Genomic DNA, 17,161 nt, shown 5'->3' on the forward strand with positions numbered 1-17,161 from the left:
TACATTTGTATTCTCCTTGTGGCAGACTCACTGAAGCTATAGTAAGCTGAAACAAACCCGTTGCCAACATGTTCCTCTACAACCTGACGCTGCAGCGTGCCACCGGCATCAGCTTTGCTATCCATGGCAACTTCTCAGGTAATTTTCTCCTCCTTTCATGCATCCTGGCTTGAACTCTTTTGCTGCTTCAGTGTAGTGGTTTTTTTCACTGATATATTATCGCTTGCTCTTGAGTGTGTTCCTTGAGGTGTTGTAACTTGTGGAAAGAACAAAAGAAGTCTGGGTTGTTTATCTATGGATTTAATCTAGTGTTTTGTCCACTTTCCTGATCTGTTAAAAGGTGTTCAAACAATAGTGGTGCCCAGTGTGGTAAATAAGTTGCTTTGAATTTTTCCATAGTAATAATGAAGCTCTTTGGCATTTAGCAGTAATGAAGTTTTAGCTATTCTCTTATGGTGCTTCTGGAAATCGCATATTCTGCTTTGTTGTTTCGAACTCTTTATCATGTGTTGGCTTCTTCAGGAACCAAACAACAAGAAATTGTTGTTTCCCGGGGCAAGATCCTGGAGTTGCTGCGCCCTGATCCCAACACAGGGAAGGTTCACACTCTGCTGACGGTGGAAGTGTTTGGAGTCATTCGCTCCCTCATGGCCTTTAGGCTAACGGGTGGGACCAAAGACTATATCGTTGTGGGCAGCGATTCAGGACGCATTGTTATTCTGGAGTACCAGCCTTCAAAGAATGTGTTTGAGAAGATTCATCAGGAAACCTTTGGCAAGAGTGGATGTCGCAGAATCGTTCCAGGCCAGTACTTGGCTGTAGATCCAAAGGGTCGCGCCGTCATGATCAGTAAGTCAGTCTCTTGGCTTCTATTATCTTTTTTTTTTTTTTTCTCTCCTGTCTGGTGGATATTTATTTTAGAGCGAGTTTCTGACAGGTGTAATTGGAAGTGGGTTTTTTTCGGCAGTTTATTAGGCTATGAGGCATGTCAAGGAGAATGCAGGCATTCAGAATAGTTCTTTGATGCTGATGGAATTGCACAAATTCTAACACTAGGCCAAAACAATTTGGAAAGAGGCCAGTTTGCTCAGTGGTGCGGAGAGCCCTGAAATGTGTTGTCTCGGAGAGAAGTTTGGATCGCAGCTCTTTGTGCTACAGCGCAGGCCGTCAGCTCCCACAGCCTGAAATGATGTCCTGAACTCATGTCTCTTCTGAGCTGCTTTGTGGAGACAGCAAGATGCATTTCTGATCAGGCTATGCTTGGGTAATTTTTTTATAAGATTTATCATGAGGTGCCTTAGTGACTTGGTACTTGAACTTACCCAGTTTGACAAAGCCAGCTTTGTGCAATACCTCTTTCCTGTGCATTGACAGCAGGGACTTGTAATGATAAGTAGTTTAACAGTGTCCCCTTCTGTTGGGAATAACAGTAAATAATATTGTTTCCTTTCTAACAAGTCTTGTTTTCATGAGCGAGAAGGTGGCACAGTCACAATTGCGCCATTTGTGATGATGGTTAAGAGTGGTGTTTGTTATGTTATGCATGCTATCAGGCAAAAATTGTTTAGTTAAACTGTTTCCGAGGAAAGGTGGTCTTGCCAAATAGCTTTAAATAGTGAAACATCTGGCTGCTTCTTTCAATTAGTTTTTCCTTCCCTGCAGTCTGTCATCTCTTGTGTGGTTGAATGAGTGAGTAGATCTACCTGTAGCCATTGTAGATTGGATATTGGACTAGATGAATGTAGCTCAAGGGGTTAGTCTTTGGCTTTAAAGAGCTGGAGGTATCATTTGTACTTGCAGCCTGAAACATTTAAAATGAGACATCTGAAGTTAATTGGCAGCACAGAGATAAATATCAATAATGAACTTCAGAAGTAGTGCTGACATTGTCTCTCTAAGTTATGTAGTGATATTGTACTGCAGGTACAAGCAGGTGTGATCACCAGATGTGTGTCAGGGGCTGTTGTCCTTCTCTTACAGGTGCGATTGAAAAACAGAAGCTGGTGTATATTTTGAACAGAGATGCTGCTGCTCGTCTTACCATTTCCTCCCCACTGGAAGCCCACAAGGCCAATACTTTGGTCTACCATGTGGTAGGAGTCGATGTGGGATTTGAAAACCCGATGTTTGCTTGTCTGGAAATGGATTATGAGGTGAGAAGAACTTGATCTCCCTTTGCTGTCTTCTGAGCGTTGTTGTTCCTCTTCTGTTCTTTATCTGTCTGTGGAGGCAGGGAACGTTGGTTGCTTTTGCTGCCTGAAACAACTTCCGTTTGTCGCAGGCTTACTTGCTTTTTGTCTTGCGTTCAGTCAGAATGGGCAAGTCTTTTCGGCCTTGATGATTCTTCTTACATTCTTGCTGTTCAACTGCAAAGTGCATATTTTCTTTGAACCTTTTTTTTCTGTATCTCCCAGCAAGTCTTCTTTTGGACTTCATTCTAATGTTAATCAAAACTGTGCCCCTATATGCCAGCTTTGTTCCTCCTTTAATACCTTTTTTGAAAGACACCTCATATGTTCTGTTTTAGGAAGCAGACAATGATCCCACAGGAGAAGCAGCAGCCAACACACAACAGACATTGACGTTTTATGAACTGGACTTGGGTTTGAACCATGTTGTTAGGAAATACAGTGAGCCCTTGGAAGAGCACGGCAACTTCCTTATAACAGGTACTGACCACCTGCCCACTGTGTCATTTTTCCGTGGATCTTCCTGGTTCCAATTACCCGGAAAAAAGAATCAATATGATTTACATCTTAGGAGTTGGTTTGATGGAAGTCTGAGGCATTAGTATAAATTAATTTACCTTGGATTCTGGCAGCTAATATACATTTAAAAGGCAGTAGATGAATCTGTGGACTAAAAGCCCACTTACAAGGATTGGATTGCAAAGCCAGCCTAACATCTTTGACCTGGGAAACTGCTGAATTGCCACCGATTCCTCTCCAGCCACAAGGAAGCTGAGCTGGAAGAGCTTTCCCTCTCATTGCAGCTGTCAGGGATCAAATATTGGGCTGGATCTGACTGCTACTACTATTTTGACATCTTTTGTTATGCTGGGATTTCAATAGAAGCATTTTACAAAACATGCTCCAAAAATGAAAGGTCAGAAAACATTTGGGAGATTTTATTTTTTAACAGCAAGGAAACATGTCAGTAACCCAAGGGTAGTGTTTAACTGACAAATTGCTGTGGTGGTATTTTGGGCGTGTTGGGGTTTTGTAGATGAGAATAAGCCATGAAGGATAAAATATAAACTGTCTGAAGTTGCATCCTTCCTTTTTCTTCATCTTACTCCCCTAGTTCCATCTACCCTGACCCAGAAAGCTGTACTCAATGTTTTGTCATCCCCTTTGATAAGATTAAATTTTTTTGTGCAGAGCGATACAGAGAAATGGAAACTTGCTTTAGAGAAAGCAAAAATAAATGTTCTACAGTCAGTCGTGTCTGTGGTACAGGCTATTTTCATAATTGTTTCTTTTTTGTGTTTCAGTTCCTGGTGGTTCTGATGGTCCTAGTGGGGTGCTGATCTGTTCTGAAAACTATATTACTTACAAAAACTTTGGTGATCAGCCTGATATCAGATGCCCAATTCCCCGGAGACGGGTGAGAATTTTGAGATTTCTACCCTTTCTTTAAGATTCTTTGTCATTGCTAAACAAATGCTTGGCATTTGCTGTTAAAGGTGTCGGGGAGGTTTTAAAGTAAGGAAAAGGGGTTGAAAGTTTGGCCTGTCATCTGCCTCCTGGCTGCACATTACTTGTGAGGCAGTATGGGTATGGGCATAGCCTGAAGTGATGAGTTTGGTTCATGTCTCTTCTCTGAGATTTATGCTGGAGATACTCCAAAGACTCTGATCAGGCACAGCGGTGGCAGCACTGTTGGTGTAAAGTGGGGTTACTTGAGATGTGAGTCATGGTGGCCATGGTGTACATAGATGAATGTGACAGCTGCTCTGTTGTATCTGAGGCTGCTTCCTCCTCTGTGGGTACTGTGAATTGTTGTGTCCTTTGTCAGTGCTTTGAACACCTGCCAAGGTTCAGGTGCTCAAAAACAGCTGTATGCTGATTACAGCCCTTGCCTCCATGTTTGGTTTTGGTATGGGACAGAGTTGTTCAGGGAGGAGGGCAAAAGGAGATGTCATGCTCAGGCGCAGTGTCTTAGTGTCTTAGAGATGTATGTCCTTCTGGGGCAGAGATATATTAAGGGTTAACTGCGAGTGTAACTGAGGAGATGCGCTTTGTGTTGAAAACGTCCTCACATGCTGTCAGTTCTTAAGGCATCTGTGAAATGGAAATACTTCAGTTGGTGAAATCACATCTGCACCTGCCAGGTAATTTGACTAATGACTTCTGCTTGCCTTCTTCACAGAATGACTTGGATGACCCAGAGAGAGGTATGATCTTTGTCTGCTCTGCTACACATAAGACCAAGTCCATGTTCTTCTTCCTGGCCCAGACAGAGCAGGGAGATATCTTCAAAATTACTCTGGAGACTGATGAAGACATGGTAAGCATCATGTGAAGAACAGCAAAAGCATTCATTGAAAAGAATCCTTAGTCAATTATTTTGATTCTCTAAAGTGGTAAATATTTAATATTGTGGTTTTAACTATGTAATGGTATGTGTTTTACGTGATTTGTAATACAATTACACCCACACTTGTAGCTGTTGCTTACTCATATAGACACACAACACAAGGTTTGCAAAATCCTTTGAGAATTATACTGCAGATTCATTTGGACATATTTTAGATGTTCTGCAGGGAGTCCTTTCTTCAAAAGCTGTATTGTAAAGTGTGGTCCATTAACCTGCTAGAGGATATTCCAGAAACTAATTCTGAGGAGCTTAGTTTCTGTTGATCACAGTAGCTACTCTCTCTTTCATCTCTTTACTTGAATATTTCCATGCTGCAATCAGTTTTTGTTGCAAATCAAGATAGACAGCTGATCCATGAGTTAAAATAACAAGCTTGAACTGGCTTGCTGCTGCTTGTCCTAATATTGGTGATGAAAAGATCTCTGCTGCAGTGAATCAGGTTTGGTTGGTTTTTTTTTTTGAGTAAATGTTGAATATTAGTTCCTCTTTCATCTATACGTGTCAACTTTGGTACAAGGGATGATTGTGTAGCACCTTTAAGTGTCTTAAAATTGTTCTTGGATGTTTCACCAGGAGCTATTGCGACCATATCAAATGTAGAAATTTGGCCAGGACAGTTAATTATTCACATGTTGGGAAGTGACTGGTGTTGAGTGAAGCAAATTTCTTCTTGTTTAGATAGCTTGATATTTTTGCAGCTGTTTTGTTGGTGTGGTTTTTTGGTTTTCCAAACAGACTCGGTGTTATCAAAGCCAAAAAGTCTTAGAATAAAACAGGCAGCCTGACATGTTTTTGTGATTTACAACCTGCTGCCCTAGGCTACTGATGTGGTTATGCCTGGCCCACTCTTGCTTCCATTCTTGGGAGAGGATAACTAGGCAGGGTTTTTTTGTTAAATCACATGTATAGCTGTGGTACTGTACTAGTACTAACACATCTTCCTTTGCCCTTCAGGTAACAGAGATTCGACTGAAGTACTTTGACACTGTTCCTGTTGCAGCTGCCATGTGCGTGCTGAAAACGGGGTTTCTCTTTGTGGCATCTGAATTTGGAAACCAGTGAGTAAACAGTTTTACATCAGCATTTTTCTCCTGAAATGGACTGTTTCTGTTCAGGACTGCAAACTGACCCTTGAACTTATTGAACGTAGAAAGACAACAAACATCTCTGTAACAGGAAAATTAGTGCTTTGTTCACATGGCTTGAGCAGAACAATGGGTTTAGACTATGACTGAATAGGGGAATTTTCTTGTTGTTTGAACAAAGGCTAGATATTAATAGTGCAGAGAACAAAAGATTACATGCTGTTGCAGTAGGTTTTGGAAGAATTGAGCACTTGTAGTTCATATAGCATCCATCATGTATCCAGGTGAATTATCTTTAATGAGTTTGATCAGTTTTCATTGAACTTTTGTGTGTTTTGGCCCACTCAGAAGCAGATAAGGGTTTTTTATCTGTAACCATGGTCGATAGGTGTGTGCTTGAAGGCTTTCTCAATTCATGTTTGTGGTTCTAGAGTATTTTAGAGATTCAAAGGAGACTTTGTGCACCTTTGAAGATGGCTTAATGATGTCTTAACTGAGGGATTCACAGGAATGGAGATTATGTGGTTGGTTTTTTTTTTGTCCTGGCTCCATCTGTAGTTGGCCACCTGAGGGAGCTCCCCGCAGATTACTGGATTGAATCTGAATTCAGTTGTATAAACCAAGCTTTTGAGGAAGCCGTATTCATTTGAGCATTATTAAAACCAGGAAGTAAATCAACCTATTCTTGTAGTCTTACCTTTTTTTTTTTGCCTCTGAAGTTTACCTTGATTGTAGTGATATTTAGGCTGATAAGATGGAGTAGGGAATGCAGTTAAAAATAGCGAGATGAGAGTATTCTAGTAAAATAGTAAACTGTGGAACTGCAGATGTAACCATTGGTCTTGCTTGTAGCCTCAGCTGTCGGTGCTTTGGCTCTAACACAGGAATATTAAATATTTTGTCACAAAGAAGGCAATCCTTAAGACTAAATTTTAATAGCTGTGTAATGTAGGGAAGGGTTTCTGTCCACCCTACTGCCTGAATATTTGGGTAAGTCTTACTTAGAGAAGGCTACATGAGCTTTGCACTGAACATGCTGTTGCTCTTGCTTTCTGTCTCAAGTTACCTGTACCAGATAGCTCACCTGGGTGATGATGATGAAGAACCAGAGTTTTCTTCTGCCATGCCTCTTGAGGAAGGAGATACATTCTTTTTTCAGCCACGACCTCTCAAGAACCTGGTGCTGGTAGATGAGTTGGATAGTTTGTCTCCTATTCTGTGTTGTCAGGTATGTTGCCATCAGCAAGCTCCCATTCACCATATAAGTCTTTTTTTTTTTTTGTTACAGAGAGGATGGTCATAGATGCATGACTTCTTTTTTCTCCACTTCTCTGTGGAATATTTCACAGTATCACAGTATATTTGGGATTGGAAGGGACCTCAAAAGATCATCTAGTCCAATCCCCCTGCTGGAGCAGGAACGCCTAGGAGAGGTCGCACAGGAATGTGTCCAGGAGGGCCTGTACGTCTCCAGGGAAGGAGACTCCACAACCTCCCTGGGCAGCCTGTTCCAATGCTCCGTCACCCTCACTGAGAAGAAATTTTTTCTCAAATTTAAGTGGAACCTCTTGTGTTCCAGCTTGATCCCACTTGTGTGTAAACAGAATCACCAAAGCTGCATTCTCCTAAGTTTCCAGAAATACTTCTCTATCCTAAATATAGTGGTAGAAAAGAAAGTCTGCTGAATTCACAGACAGCTGCCAAAGACTGGTCCTTGGCCTGGCAGCCTTTGATTCATGTGATGATAAATATCTCTGGACACAAGGTGTCAGCCAGCAGACCTGTGTGGCTCCTCTGACCATCAGACCAGCTCTCTGCTCTGCAGAGAGTTTGGTTAAAACTTGCCATGATTGCAGAGCAGCAGATGGTACACCCTATGGTGTCTCCACAGTCTTTGTGTTTGAAAAAAAATTCTTAAAGCAGTAGTGTGGCGTATATAGTTTAGTTTATTTTCTCTTCCTGTGGGCACTGTTCGACACTGTTTCTCTATACAGATAGCAGATTTGGCCAATGAAGACACACCCCAGTTGTATGTGGCTTGTGGTCGGGGGCCCCGGTCGTCTCTGAGGGTTCTAAGACATGGACTTGAGGTAAGACTTCCAGCACTTTAGAAGAACAGCTTGAGAGATGAAGACAGTGGGATGAAATCCTGGAAATAAGGGTACTGAAATGGAGGGATTCTCCTTTTGTCATAGTCTGGAGGGAAAGCTTTCACTAGGCTTTCTTCTTGCAATTTGAAGGGTTGTGCTGTCTACTCTTCGTCTCAAAGGTTTTTTGCTTAATTGACTCCAACCACCTGCATTTTGTCTCTTCTAATACTTGAATGTATTGAGCTGGAACATTCCTGGTGTCTCTGCCAGCTGCTGCTGCTCCCTTTGCTGGGGGCGGGTGACCTTGTTGTAAAGCTCAACATCCAGAGCTCTAGTGCTGTCGTATCATTGCTGAGTATTCTACCCCGCAGCACATCTGGCACAGGAAGAAAGCATGAGAACTGGGAATTAGTAGCTTTCCTGCCCAGTTGTGGGAAAGCTTAAAAACTGCTGGTGGTTTGGCGAGTTACTGTACTAAGTCTAAACATCTGTTTGCAAAAGAACCTTGTTCCTGTTTACTCTTAGGTATCTGAAATGGCCGTCTCAGAGCTGCCTGGTAACCCCAATGCTGTGTGGACTGTGAGGAGACATGTTGAAGGTATGCAGTATTTTCCTAAAATACAGGGAAGTGCTAATGCTTTTTGGTGTGTTTTGTTTGTCGTGGGGAGATTCTTTTGGTTTGTGGGATTTTTTGTTTTTGTTTTTTGTCCAGGGAGTCAGGAAAGTTGCTGCATGATGGTTGTATGCCATCCGCAAAAGTTATGTTTTGAATCAGCAGCCACCTGTTTGTACTTAGAAGCCACCCTCTGCTCCCTGAGAATTGTCACATGTCCCTTCGAGAAAGAAACACCTGCTTGCGGCTGCATCCATCATGCAATATGCTGGGTCAGCTATACCTTTGCAGCCTGAAGCTGCTGAACTTCTCATCTTTTCCCACTTCCCATAAGTTCTTGCTCTAGCATCAGCAGGCAATGATTATGCTTTTTGTTGGAGCATACTTGCTATTCTTTGTATGCGTGTTGACAGCTACTGTAATCAGCTCTTTGTGAAAGTGTGGGATACAAATTATGGAACAAAGAAGATAAATCAGCAACAGTATCTGTATTTTATTACTTCCCTCGATGCATATCTGCAAAGAAAACAGTCTATTCGGGCTAGGACACGCTCCCTATTCAAAAACCCAGCGGCATTATAGAATGCTGCTGGTTCCAGGAAGGTCAAGGTTTAAAACTGGCAGAATGTGCTGGATTGTGGACTTGGGTTATTTTCCTGATGTGAAATAATGGGCTCGCCTCACTAAAGTATAAGAGGAAATGTAATCCTTTGTCCTTCCTTTCTTTTGGGGGTGAGAACGGAGTGCCTCAGGAACACCTAAAAAGCCTGAAATTAATCTGTTCTGGATAATGACAGTCTCAGTGATTATTTCTGAGGCAGTGCTTTGTATAAATCTTGCAAAGACTTCCTCTAGGTTTATGCACTGGATATAGAAATGCCAGATTGTTGCAGTGGAGACCTTAGCCTGCTGCGGTGGCATGATATCTTGTTTTTAAGTAATCAGAGTAGTCTGTCTTCTAGGGAGACAGTAACCCTGTGGGTATTTCAAACATTGCTGTGGGATTCTCCTTGCCATCTGAAACCTGCCATCAATTCCTGTGGTCGTATTCTGAGACTTGTGCTTAGGCATAGCAGCACGGAAGGAACTTTGAGCACTAAGTGTGTTTGTGTTCCCCAGAAATAAGAGTCGGGAGGAAAGTATTTTCACAGTTCATATTAAAAGAAAAAAAAAAAGTGCTTTCTTCAAAGAGGCATTCCAGTTTGTTAGAGACAAACCTTTGCTCCTGCCTTCTGGAAAAGGAGTTGGTAGCACTTGGTCCCACTGTGAGATGGAAGCTTCTGACATGACCTTACACTTTTAAAACCTTTTCTGTTGGAGTTCCAGAGTTTATCTTTGACTTTTCAGGAGATGGAGAACCATTGATAGCAGACATGAAATGGACCTGTCTCGCTGCCTCCTCTTTTTTTTCCTCCTTCCAAATTCTCCAGGTTCCTGCATGAAGATCTTCTCCATTATTTCAGAAAGGCTGGAATCTGTAGTTGTTGTGAACTATGCTACGTTTTGAACGTGGTTTAAAGTTATGTAAAACCAATCTCCAGGTTACAACTCTTTGAATTCAGAAATGGTTTTAGTGGGTTTTAAACAGAGACTGCAGAACCTTTTCAGATGTGTATCTAATCTTGAAATTGCCCAAGTTCTGATTTTTGAGTGTTCAGTTTGCAGTGTCAGGCTGCCTGGTGCTACTGTGGTGCCACAGTGTGTGTGTGCTGCAAGGCCTCCGTAAGACATATACAGGTTTGCAGCCTTTGAAACAAATACTAACCTTGGCTGGTACGTGGTGATAAACACTACCAATACCGAGCCTCTTTTTTTCTTCCACAGGTGGCTGGTGGTGGAGGTGCTGATCACCACAGGTGTGTACCTACTGCTAGGGGCTACTGTACCATCCCACAGGTTAACCACAGAGAATCCCAAAATCATGGGGCTAGTTTTATGCTAAGGTTTTCAGTAAATTAATTCTAGAAGCTGTTGTGTCATTTGGGCGTAGTTGCCTTTGTAGTTCTGTAGTTGAAAAGTAGATGGCAACTGCCATTCCATCTTACAGTTGTTGGGGAACAAAATAATTGACTGTCTCTGTGGAAGGGTCAGTTCTTGATAAAATCAGCGGTGTGCATTTTCAGCTCCCTCTAGACTGAGAATTGGCTCCCAGCTGCTTTGTACAGATCCAAGAGAAAATGACTGAGTGTGCTTGAAGCACTTGTAGTTGTTACTGGCATGGGATTGCCCTCTTGTTGTGGGATGCGTCAACCCATCAGACAGAAGTGGATGGGATTTGGACGAAACCCTGTCTTGCAGTTAAATATCAACGTCAGGGGAGCTCAATGGCTGTGTGCTTTGCTGTGAAGATAGATGTGAGCTGAGACTTAACAGACTATGTTCCCTACCCAGCACTCTTGCATAAAAAGCAATGTGCAGTGAGTCACAGCTACAGAGTCTCCATGCAGTAGTGAGCAGAAGCCCAGGAAAATGTCCTGTCATCCCATCAATATTGTTTAAGTGAGAATAATCTTGAATTTTGTCACTGCTCAAGTGTTTGTTCACTGAACTCCTCTGAGCTAGTGGTGACTAAGTTTGTATTGGTGCAAATTCACATGCTGCAATGTGTGATAAAACAGTATCGGGTGTGGACTGGTGTATAGGAATGACGTTTTCATGGACTTAGAGTCTGTGACAAATAATAGAAAGGACAGCAGTAGAGAGTTCATGGACTGAAATGTTTTCATAACTGGTCGTGACGTGTGCATGAAGCTGCAGAAAACTTGTAGTGAAGGCACAGGAGAGTGAGTCCAGCTGTAGTTCTTCAGAGCCATTAAAATGTCTCTATTACTTGCTGAAAAGGAGCTAACTGGAGCAATTAGAACTGTAATAAGCATCTCTGGAGTCTTGTGTCTGCATACAAAATAATGTCTATATGCTCAAAACTCTGGGCAGCCCGATGTTATGCTCGGAATTGTGCAGAACTAAGTAGATATCCTTTTCATATTAAAATCTATAGAGCTCTTTTTCTAACAGAGAATTACTTCTCAGTGTGCCCCGGGGATTTACTCTGCTTAATTTCAACTAGGCTGCTATGTTTTCTAAACCAAAATTGTATTGTTTGAGTCTAGATGAATGTATCTTATTCACTGACTTCATTCTGGTAAATCAAACCCTTTATTTCAAAAGCTCCAGCAGAGAAGCATTAGGCAACACTGCTGGACTTCAGGCAAAAATGCACTTGTCACTATTATTGACACAGACTTAAAGGCACGCTCTAATATAACTGTAAGCCAGTGAAAAGAAAGAACTAAAAGAGTATTAAGAGGTAGGAATGAGTTTTCGTTTTGAGTAGGACTAAGGGAATCTGTTTCGCTTTCAAGTGGGAGCTCTTTGTCCTGCTCCAGATCACGTGGTTAAGCCTCCAGCTGGGCCATGGTGGTTTATCATGAGAATGACAGCCCCCAGGGAGGAAAGCAGCAGCTCTCAAGAACTTTGGAAAGCAACGATGGTCTTTGAAATGGAATTTTTAGAACATCCTGTCTACAGGATATTTATGAATTAAATGCTTAGCCTGTGAACTGCTAGAATCTCTGTTTAAAGTGATCGAGGAATTCTTATAGACTTCTGCTGATCAAAATTCATGCAGGCTTGTAGGAGAAGCTGCTATTTAGTGTGAGAAATAACCAGTGTGCAACAGTGTACGTCTTACTGAACTCTTACTGTCTGGCATAAAGGTAGTTGGCGAACTACCGTTGGAGTAGTTAGTGTTTCCAACCACTTTCTGTGTACAGGTTCAGTTCTTATTTCCCCAAGTGGACCTGGTTCTGGGGGCAGGGGTTTAGGAGCATATGGGGGGTTACAGGCTATGACCCTTGATAAAGTAGTAATGGAGTTTATGCCACAAACCACTGTTGGAACAGATTTAATTATACAAAGCTCTTCAGTTTGATCAGAGCTGGGGTCTGTGTACCAGATGTTGAAGAGAAGAATGATGTTTTTTTTCACTTGCATATTTTCAGCTGTGTGTAAGAACTTCGTTACAAACGTGACACAGCAGGTTTGGCAATGCCTCTCTCTAAACAGGGTGGATAAGAAAAGGATCAGTTCCTGAAACATTTGTTTCAGTTAACCCAGTTCAGTTTCTTTAAGCTGCTGCAAGTTATTTGCTTGCATCCTGTATTCATCCCAGTGAGAGTTCTCTTATTTTCTTTCTCTACTCAGAGAGTCATTAGCCACTTCTCCATGTTTCCCACATTTGCAGATTATGGAGAAACTCTGCTTAAGGCAAAAAACTGTGACAGCTCTCTTACACCCTCACCTCTGCTAATTGTCTTGGGCTGTGGTGCATAAGTCTGAGCTTTGGATTATAATGGGGAATAGCACTTGCATGACAACAGCAGCAGAAGCAGAGTTGCTTCTCTGAAGCAATCATACTTCTCCACTGAGGCTCCTGGCTCCATTTCCCAAGAGACTTTTATTTGTTTTGCTTTTGTTATTCTGTTTTAATGAGACTCTCTGCTCCCTCTGTTTAATGCCTATAGCTGTATGCAGAATGAAATGGACAGCAATAATCTGGGGCATTCCCTTTACCCAGTCCTACTATCCTTATTTCCCACAAAGTTTCCCTATTTCCAAATGAGCTCTTAAGACTCTTCTGATTAGCATAGCTTTGCCATGTCCAAGCTACTGGACTTATCTCCCAAGCTGTTCCCTTTGGGAGAAGCCAGTACTGGAGATAATAACTGAAATATTTCACTTATTTTAGTAGAAGTAAAGGTCAATGTTTGCTCTGTCTGAAAAATGTAATTGTTTCTCATCCCAAGAGACTGTGTATGAGTGACTGTGTAAGCTACTTGAGCTTCTGGCTGAGGGTAGAGCAGGCTAACCCCGAGCTGCTCCGCTGCAATGCACCCCAATTTCATTATGTGGATACTAGACAGAGGTGTGGTCCAGGAACCTCCTGTTTGCAGCACCTGTGATGCAGTTTCTGTAGGTGGGTTCCTTGTATGCAGATTATTGGATTTCATTTGACTTCATTGGATGTTAAATCTGGATTCAGCTCCTTGTGTGAGGTGGGGCAAGTATCTTAAAGGCTCCTAGGCTTTGTGCTGTCTTGGAAAAAAGGAGGCAGGAATCTTGCTTGCCAGAATCCAGAGTATCAAGAATTGACTCTGTTTGGATCATCATTTGATCCCTGGCTCAGTCTTACATTTTTTGGAGTCTAGCAGTGGCTGGCTTTTGGATAGTGTGTCCTAAAACGAACTTTTACAATCCTGCCAACAAATATAATTATCACAGGAATTTTCCTGAAGGGTGACTGCTAGACAGCTGTCAGATTGCTAATTGTGATGGGAAGCCTTGCATTTATTTAATCAGCACCCTTTTTTTTTTTCCCTTTCTCCTTTGACCAGATGAATTTGATGCCTATATCATTGTGTCCTTCGTAAATGCCACACTAGTGCTGTCTATCGGAGAGACTGTAGAAGAAGTGACTGACTCTGGATTCCTGGGTACTACGCCCACTTTGTCCTGCTCTCTTCTCGGTGATGATGCTTTGGTACAGGTAATGGAAAACTGCTTATGATATGTCTGTATGTCTGCTGCTTCCTGCTTGCTGCACAGCCGTGGTTTCTGCAACAGTGCAACATATGTCACATCTAAAGGTGTAGATTGGCAGAGAATGATACTTAATCAACCTTTCCCTTTTTATCGCCTGCAAAGTGAAACTGGACCAGCTGAAGATGATCCTAAACGCCTCCAGTGTGTGCTCAGTAGTTTCTTGTAGTTCAAAGATTCCAGCTGGCAAGTGGCATTGTACTAGTTCAGCCTGTTGCGTAGCTAATGGATCACTGCTGCCAGGAGCGGTGCTTGTCTTTGGCTTTTTCTGGGTCAGAATCACCAGTGAGATGGGAATTGTGGTGGGATAGTAAATACAGAATTGATGTGACCTTCTTTTTTTTTTCCTTCAGGTTTATCCAGATGGGATTCGGCACATCCGAGCAGATAAGAGAGTAAATGAATGGAAGACACCAGGGAAGAAAACCATTGTAAAATGTGCTGTGAACCAGAGACAAGTAGTGATAGCACTGACTGGAGGAGAACTGGTTTACTTTGAGATGGACCCGGTAGGTGTGTTAATGTTGTGAATGAGTTTGGAAGAGCAAGGTAGAGTGTGGGGCATGCCAGAGACTGATCCTTGATCAGACCTGAGGAAAAAGGATTCTGTGGTGGAGCATCCTTCTAGAACTGATAGATCAATCAGTGTCTGCCTGAGATGATTTAATGGCTAATTGAAGTCTCTGAAGTTCATAACTAAGGCTTGAAATTGTGTATTTATCCTATTGTTAATCTGTTTTTTCCCACTGTAGCTGAAATAAGGCTGTAAAGAAATGGCTGTAAAACAATCCAAAGCACTATCTTGGGGGAAAAAAAAAAAGAGGTGTGTAAAGAGAGATTTTGGTGCTGGTTTGCCCATTGGTTTGTTGATAAGTCTCTTGTGTTTTTCTTTCTCAGTCAGGACAGCTGAATGAGTACACGGAGAGAAAGGAGATGTCGGCTGATGTTGTTTGCATGAGCCTGGCCAATGTTCCCCCTGGGGAGCAGCGCTCCCGGTTCCTTGCTGTTGGGCTGGTGGACAACACTGTCAGAATTATTTCCCTTGACCCTTCGGTAAGTAGCTGGGCTGTTTCTGCCTCTTCCATTGGCTTGAACTGTTCAGAAGGGTACCCCAGAGGTGGGCTGTGTCCATCCAAGCTGTCTTTCCATATTCAGGTGGATGACCAGGAAGGAATAGCTTGCATGACTTTTCTCTGCTGGTTGGGAGGAAGCATGGCCCTTGATCCTGACCTGTAACAGATTCCTTTGTTTGATCTAGTTTTACCCATGTCTGGAGGTTCAGCTGATAAGATATGAAAGCATTTTATTTTTTATTTGTTTTGGGCTGGGTTGGGTGTAGTTGGTTTTTATTTTCATTTTTGTTTTTCCTCTGTCACTGTTTATATACCCATAGTAAAAGCAGATGTATTCTGCAAGCAGGTCCCCAGCAAACCAGTGTTATCATTCCTCTACCTACAACAGATGAGTGTTCAGAGAATGACTGAAGTAACATAAATGTTACTTGGGCGTCTCCATGCTAAATAGCTGAAAACTGTGCTAGAACAGTTTGGAAGGATCCAGTTTATCTTCTTCAAACCCCAGGGCTGCAAGCACTCCTGCTTGCCAAAATCCCCAGAGCCAGCATCTATTGTGACTTTTTTTTTTTCCCATGCTGAATACTACTTTATGGAGATTTAAAAGGGCATCTTTAAGCTCCTTTGATGGACCTTGAATCCCCTCTTGCCATGCCAAGCGTTGCTGACTGGTCTGGTACCTCTTTTCTGTCTCGCACAGGATTGCTTACAGCCGCTGAGTATGCAGGCGCTTCCCGCGCAGCCTGAGTCGCTGTGCATTGTGGAGATGGGTGGCACAGAGAAGCAGGATGAGCTGGGGGAGAGGGGCTCCATCGGCTTTCTGTACCTGAACATTGGGCTGCAGGTGAGAGAGGCCAGCCTGGTTCTGACAGTTCTTGGTGAGCTTTCGCTTGAGAGATGAATTGCTGTAATAATAGTCTTGTCATCATGCAGTGGCACACAAAACCTGAATGTCCTCTCTTTGTTGCAAAATGCTTAACAGTTGTGGCTGGGGAATTGACTGTCTGACTTAGGAGGTGCAAATTTCCCCATACTTTCCTAGACTTGAGACTAGTCAGAAGACACCATATTGTCACATACTTTGTATAGGACAGATTGTGCTTTTTTTTCCCCTTCTGGGAAGAGGGTACAATGTTTAAAAACAAACAAACAAAACACAAAAAAAAACCCAAACCAAACCCAACACTTTTTGGGTGAAATGTTGTTGGGGAGTTCTTTAAAAACTGCCTGTAGGGCAGAGTATTAAAGAAGTAACTGCCCACAACCACAGGCTCTGCTCTAATAACTACTGTTACACAGCTTTTTGTTGCATCCAGTACTGACTCTGATCTTTGACCAAAAAAATGTTGTTTTGACCATTCAACATGTGGTAAAAATAACCAGAGCAGCCTAGGTTCTTTCACATGCCTGGAGTTTGATGCCAAAATGCAAGCTCTTTTGAAGCAGCATGAACTTTTGGGTAAATGCTTTGTACGAAGAGGGATTTTGGTCTGTAATCAGCCCTCAGGTTTTTCATGGCTAATATGATGCGCCAAATTTCTTGGTCTGTTCTTTGGCTTTTTTGTTTGCTTTGGGGGAGGTCAGTTTGTTTGTTTGTTTTACAGTGTTTCCTTCCTGCCCTGCAGGAGTGTGCAGAAGCTAAGCTCTTTAATATTAAGAGCCAATTTAGATACAGCATAGTTGTAGAAGGGACTTGTACTGGAAGCTAGGAAAGTAAACACCTAATTCTTCAGATATTGCCTCTTGGTTTTGAATAATGGGCTGTAGCTAGTTATTTCTTATCTGGAATCTTGATCTAACTTTTTGGTTTGCTAATGTCAAGAACGGTGTACTGCTGCGAACTGTCCTGGATCCTGTTACGGGTGATCTTTCTGATACCAGGACCAGATACCTTGGCTCACGGCCTGTGAAACTCTTCCGAGTCCGAATGCAAGGCCAAGAGGCGGTAAGTGAGGCGAACTCTCGGAGGGGTGCAAATCCAGTCGCCAGACACAGAATCCTGGTTTTCCTTAGGGGTAGGCAAGGTGGGGAGGCATCCTTGCAGCGCAGCAGGACCCTCTGGGTGAGGGTGGAAAGCAGAATGACTTAATTATGGAGCTGCCT

At 42.5% G+C, this 17,161-nt stretch overlaps 1 protein-coding gene and 1 non-coding gene across 2 annotated transcripts in view; both read left to right on the plus strand.

Annotated features, from left to right (window-relative positions):
* Positions 1-17,161, plus strand: part of SF3B3 (splicing factor 3b subunit 3) — a 30,260-nt gene that overhangs the window by 1,546 nt on the left and 11,553 nt on the right. The window contains exons 2-16 of the mRNA XM_065848083.2: positions 26-138; positions 523-849; positions 1,981-2,153; positions 2,528-2,669; positions 3,494-3,606; positions 4,372-4,509; positions 5,554-5,657; positions 6,747-6,912; positions 7,679-7,774; positions 8,300-8,372; positions 13,781-13,932; positions 14,339-14,494; positions 14,883-15,038; positions 15,759-15,902; positions 16,881-17,003. Of these exons, the coding sequence (XP_065704155.1) occupies positions 69-138; positions 523-849; positions 1,981-2,153; positions 2,528-2,669; positions 3,494-3,606; positions 4,372-4,509; positions 5,554-5,657; positions 6,747-6,912; positions 7,679-7,774; positions 8,300-8,372; positions 13,781-13,932; positions 14,339-14,494; positions 14,883-15,038; positions 15,759-15,902; positions 16,881-17,003 (2,133 nt within the window). The 5' untranslated portion in view covers positions 26-68. The remainder of the gene's footprint in view (positions 1-25; positions 139-522; positions 850-1,980; positions 2,154-2,527; positions 2,670-3,493; positions 3,607-4,371; positions 4,510-5,553; positions 5,658-6,746; positions 6,913-7,678; positions 7,775-8,299; positions 8,373-13,780; positions 13,933-14,338; positions 14,495-14,882; positions 15,039-15,758; positions 15,903-16,880; positions 17,004-17,161) is intronic.
* Positions 3,786-3,865, plus strand: LOC136107568 (small nucleolar RNA SNORD111). The gene has a single exon (XR_010652300.1). It is a non-coding gene; the product is annotated as a small nucleolar RNA SNORD111 (small nucleolar RNA).

This window comes from Patagioenas fasciata, chromosome 13 (genome assembly GCF_037038585.1).
Source record: "Patagioenas fasciata isolate bPatFas1 chromosome 13, bPatFas1.hap1, whole genome shotgun sequence".
NCBI classification, from domain to species: domain Eukaryota; kingdom Metazoa; phylum Chordata; class Aves; order Columbiformes; family Columbidae; genus Patagioenas; species Patagioenas fasciata.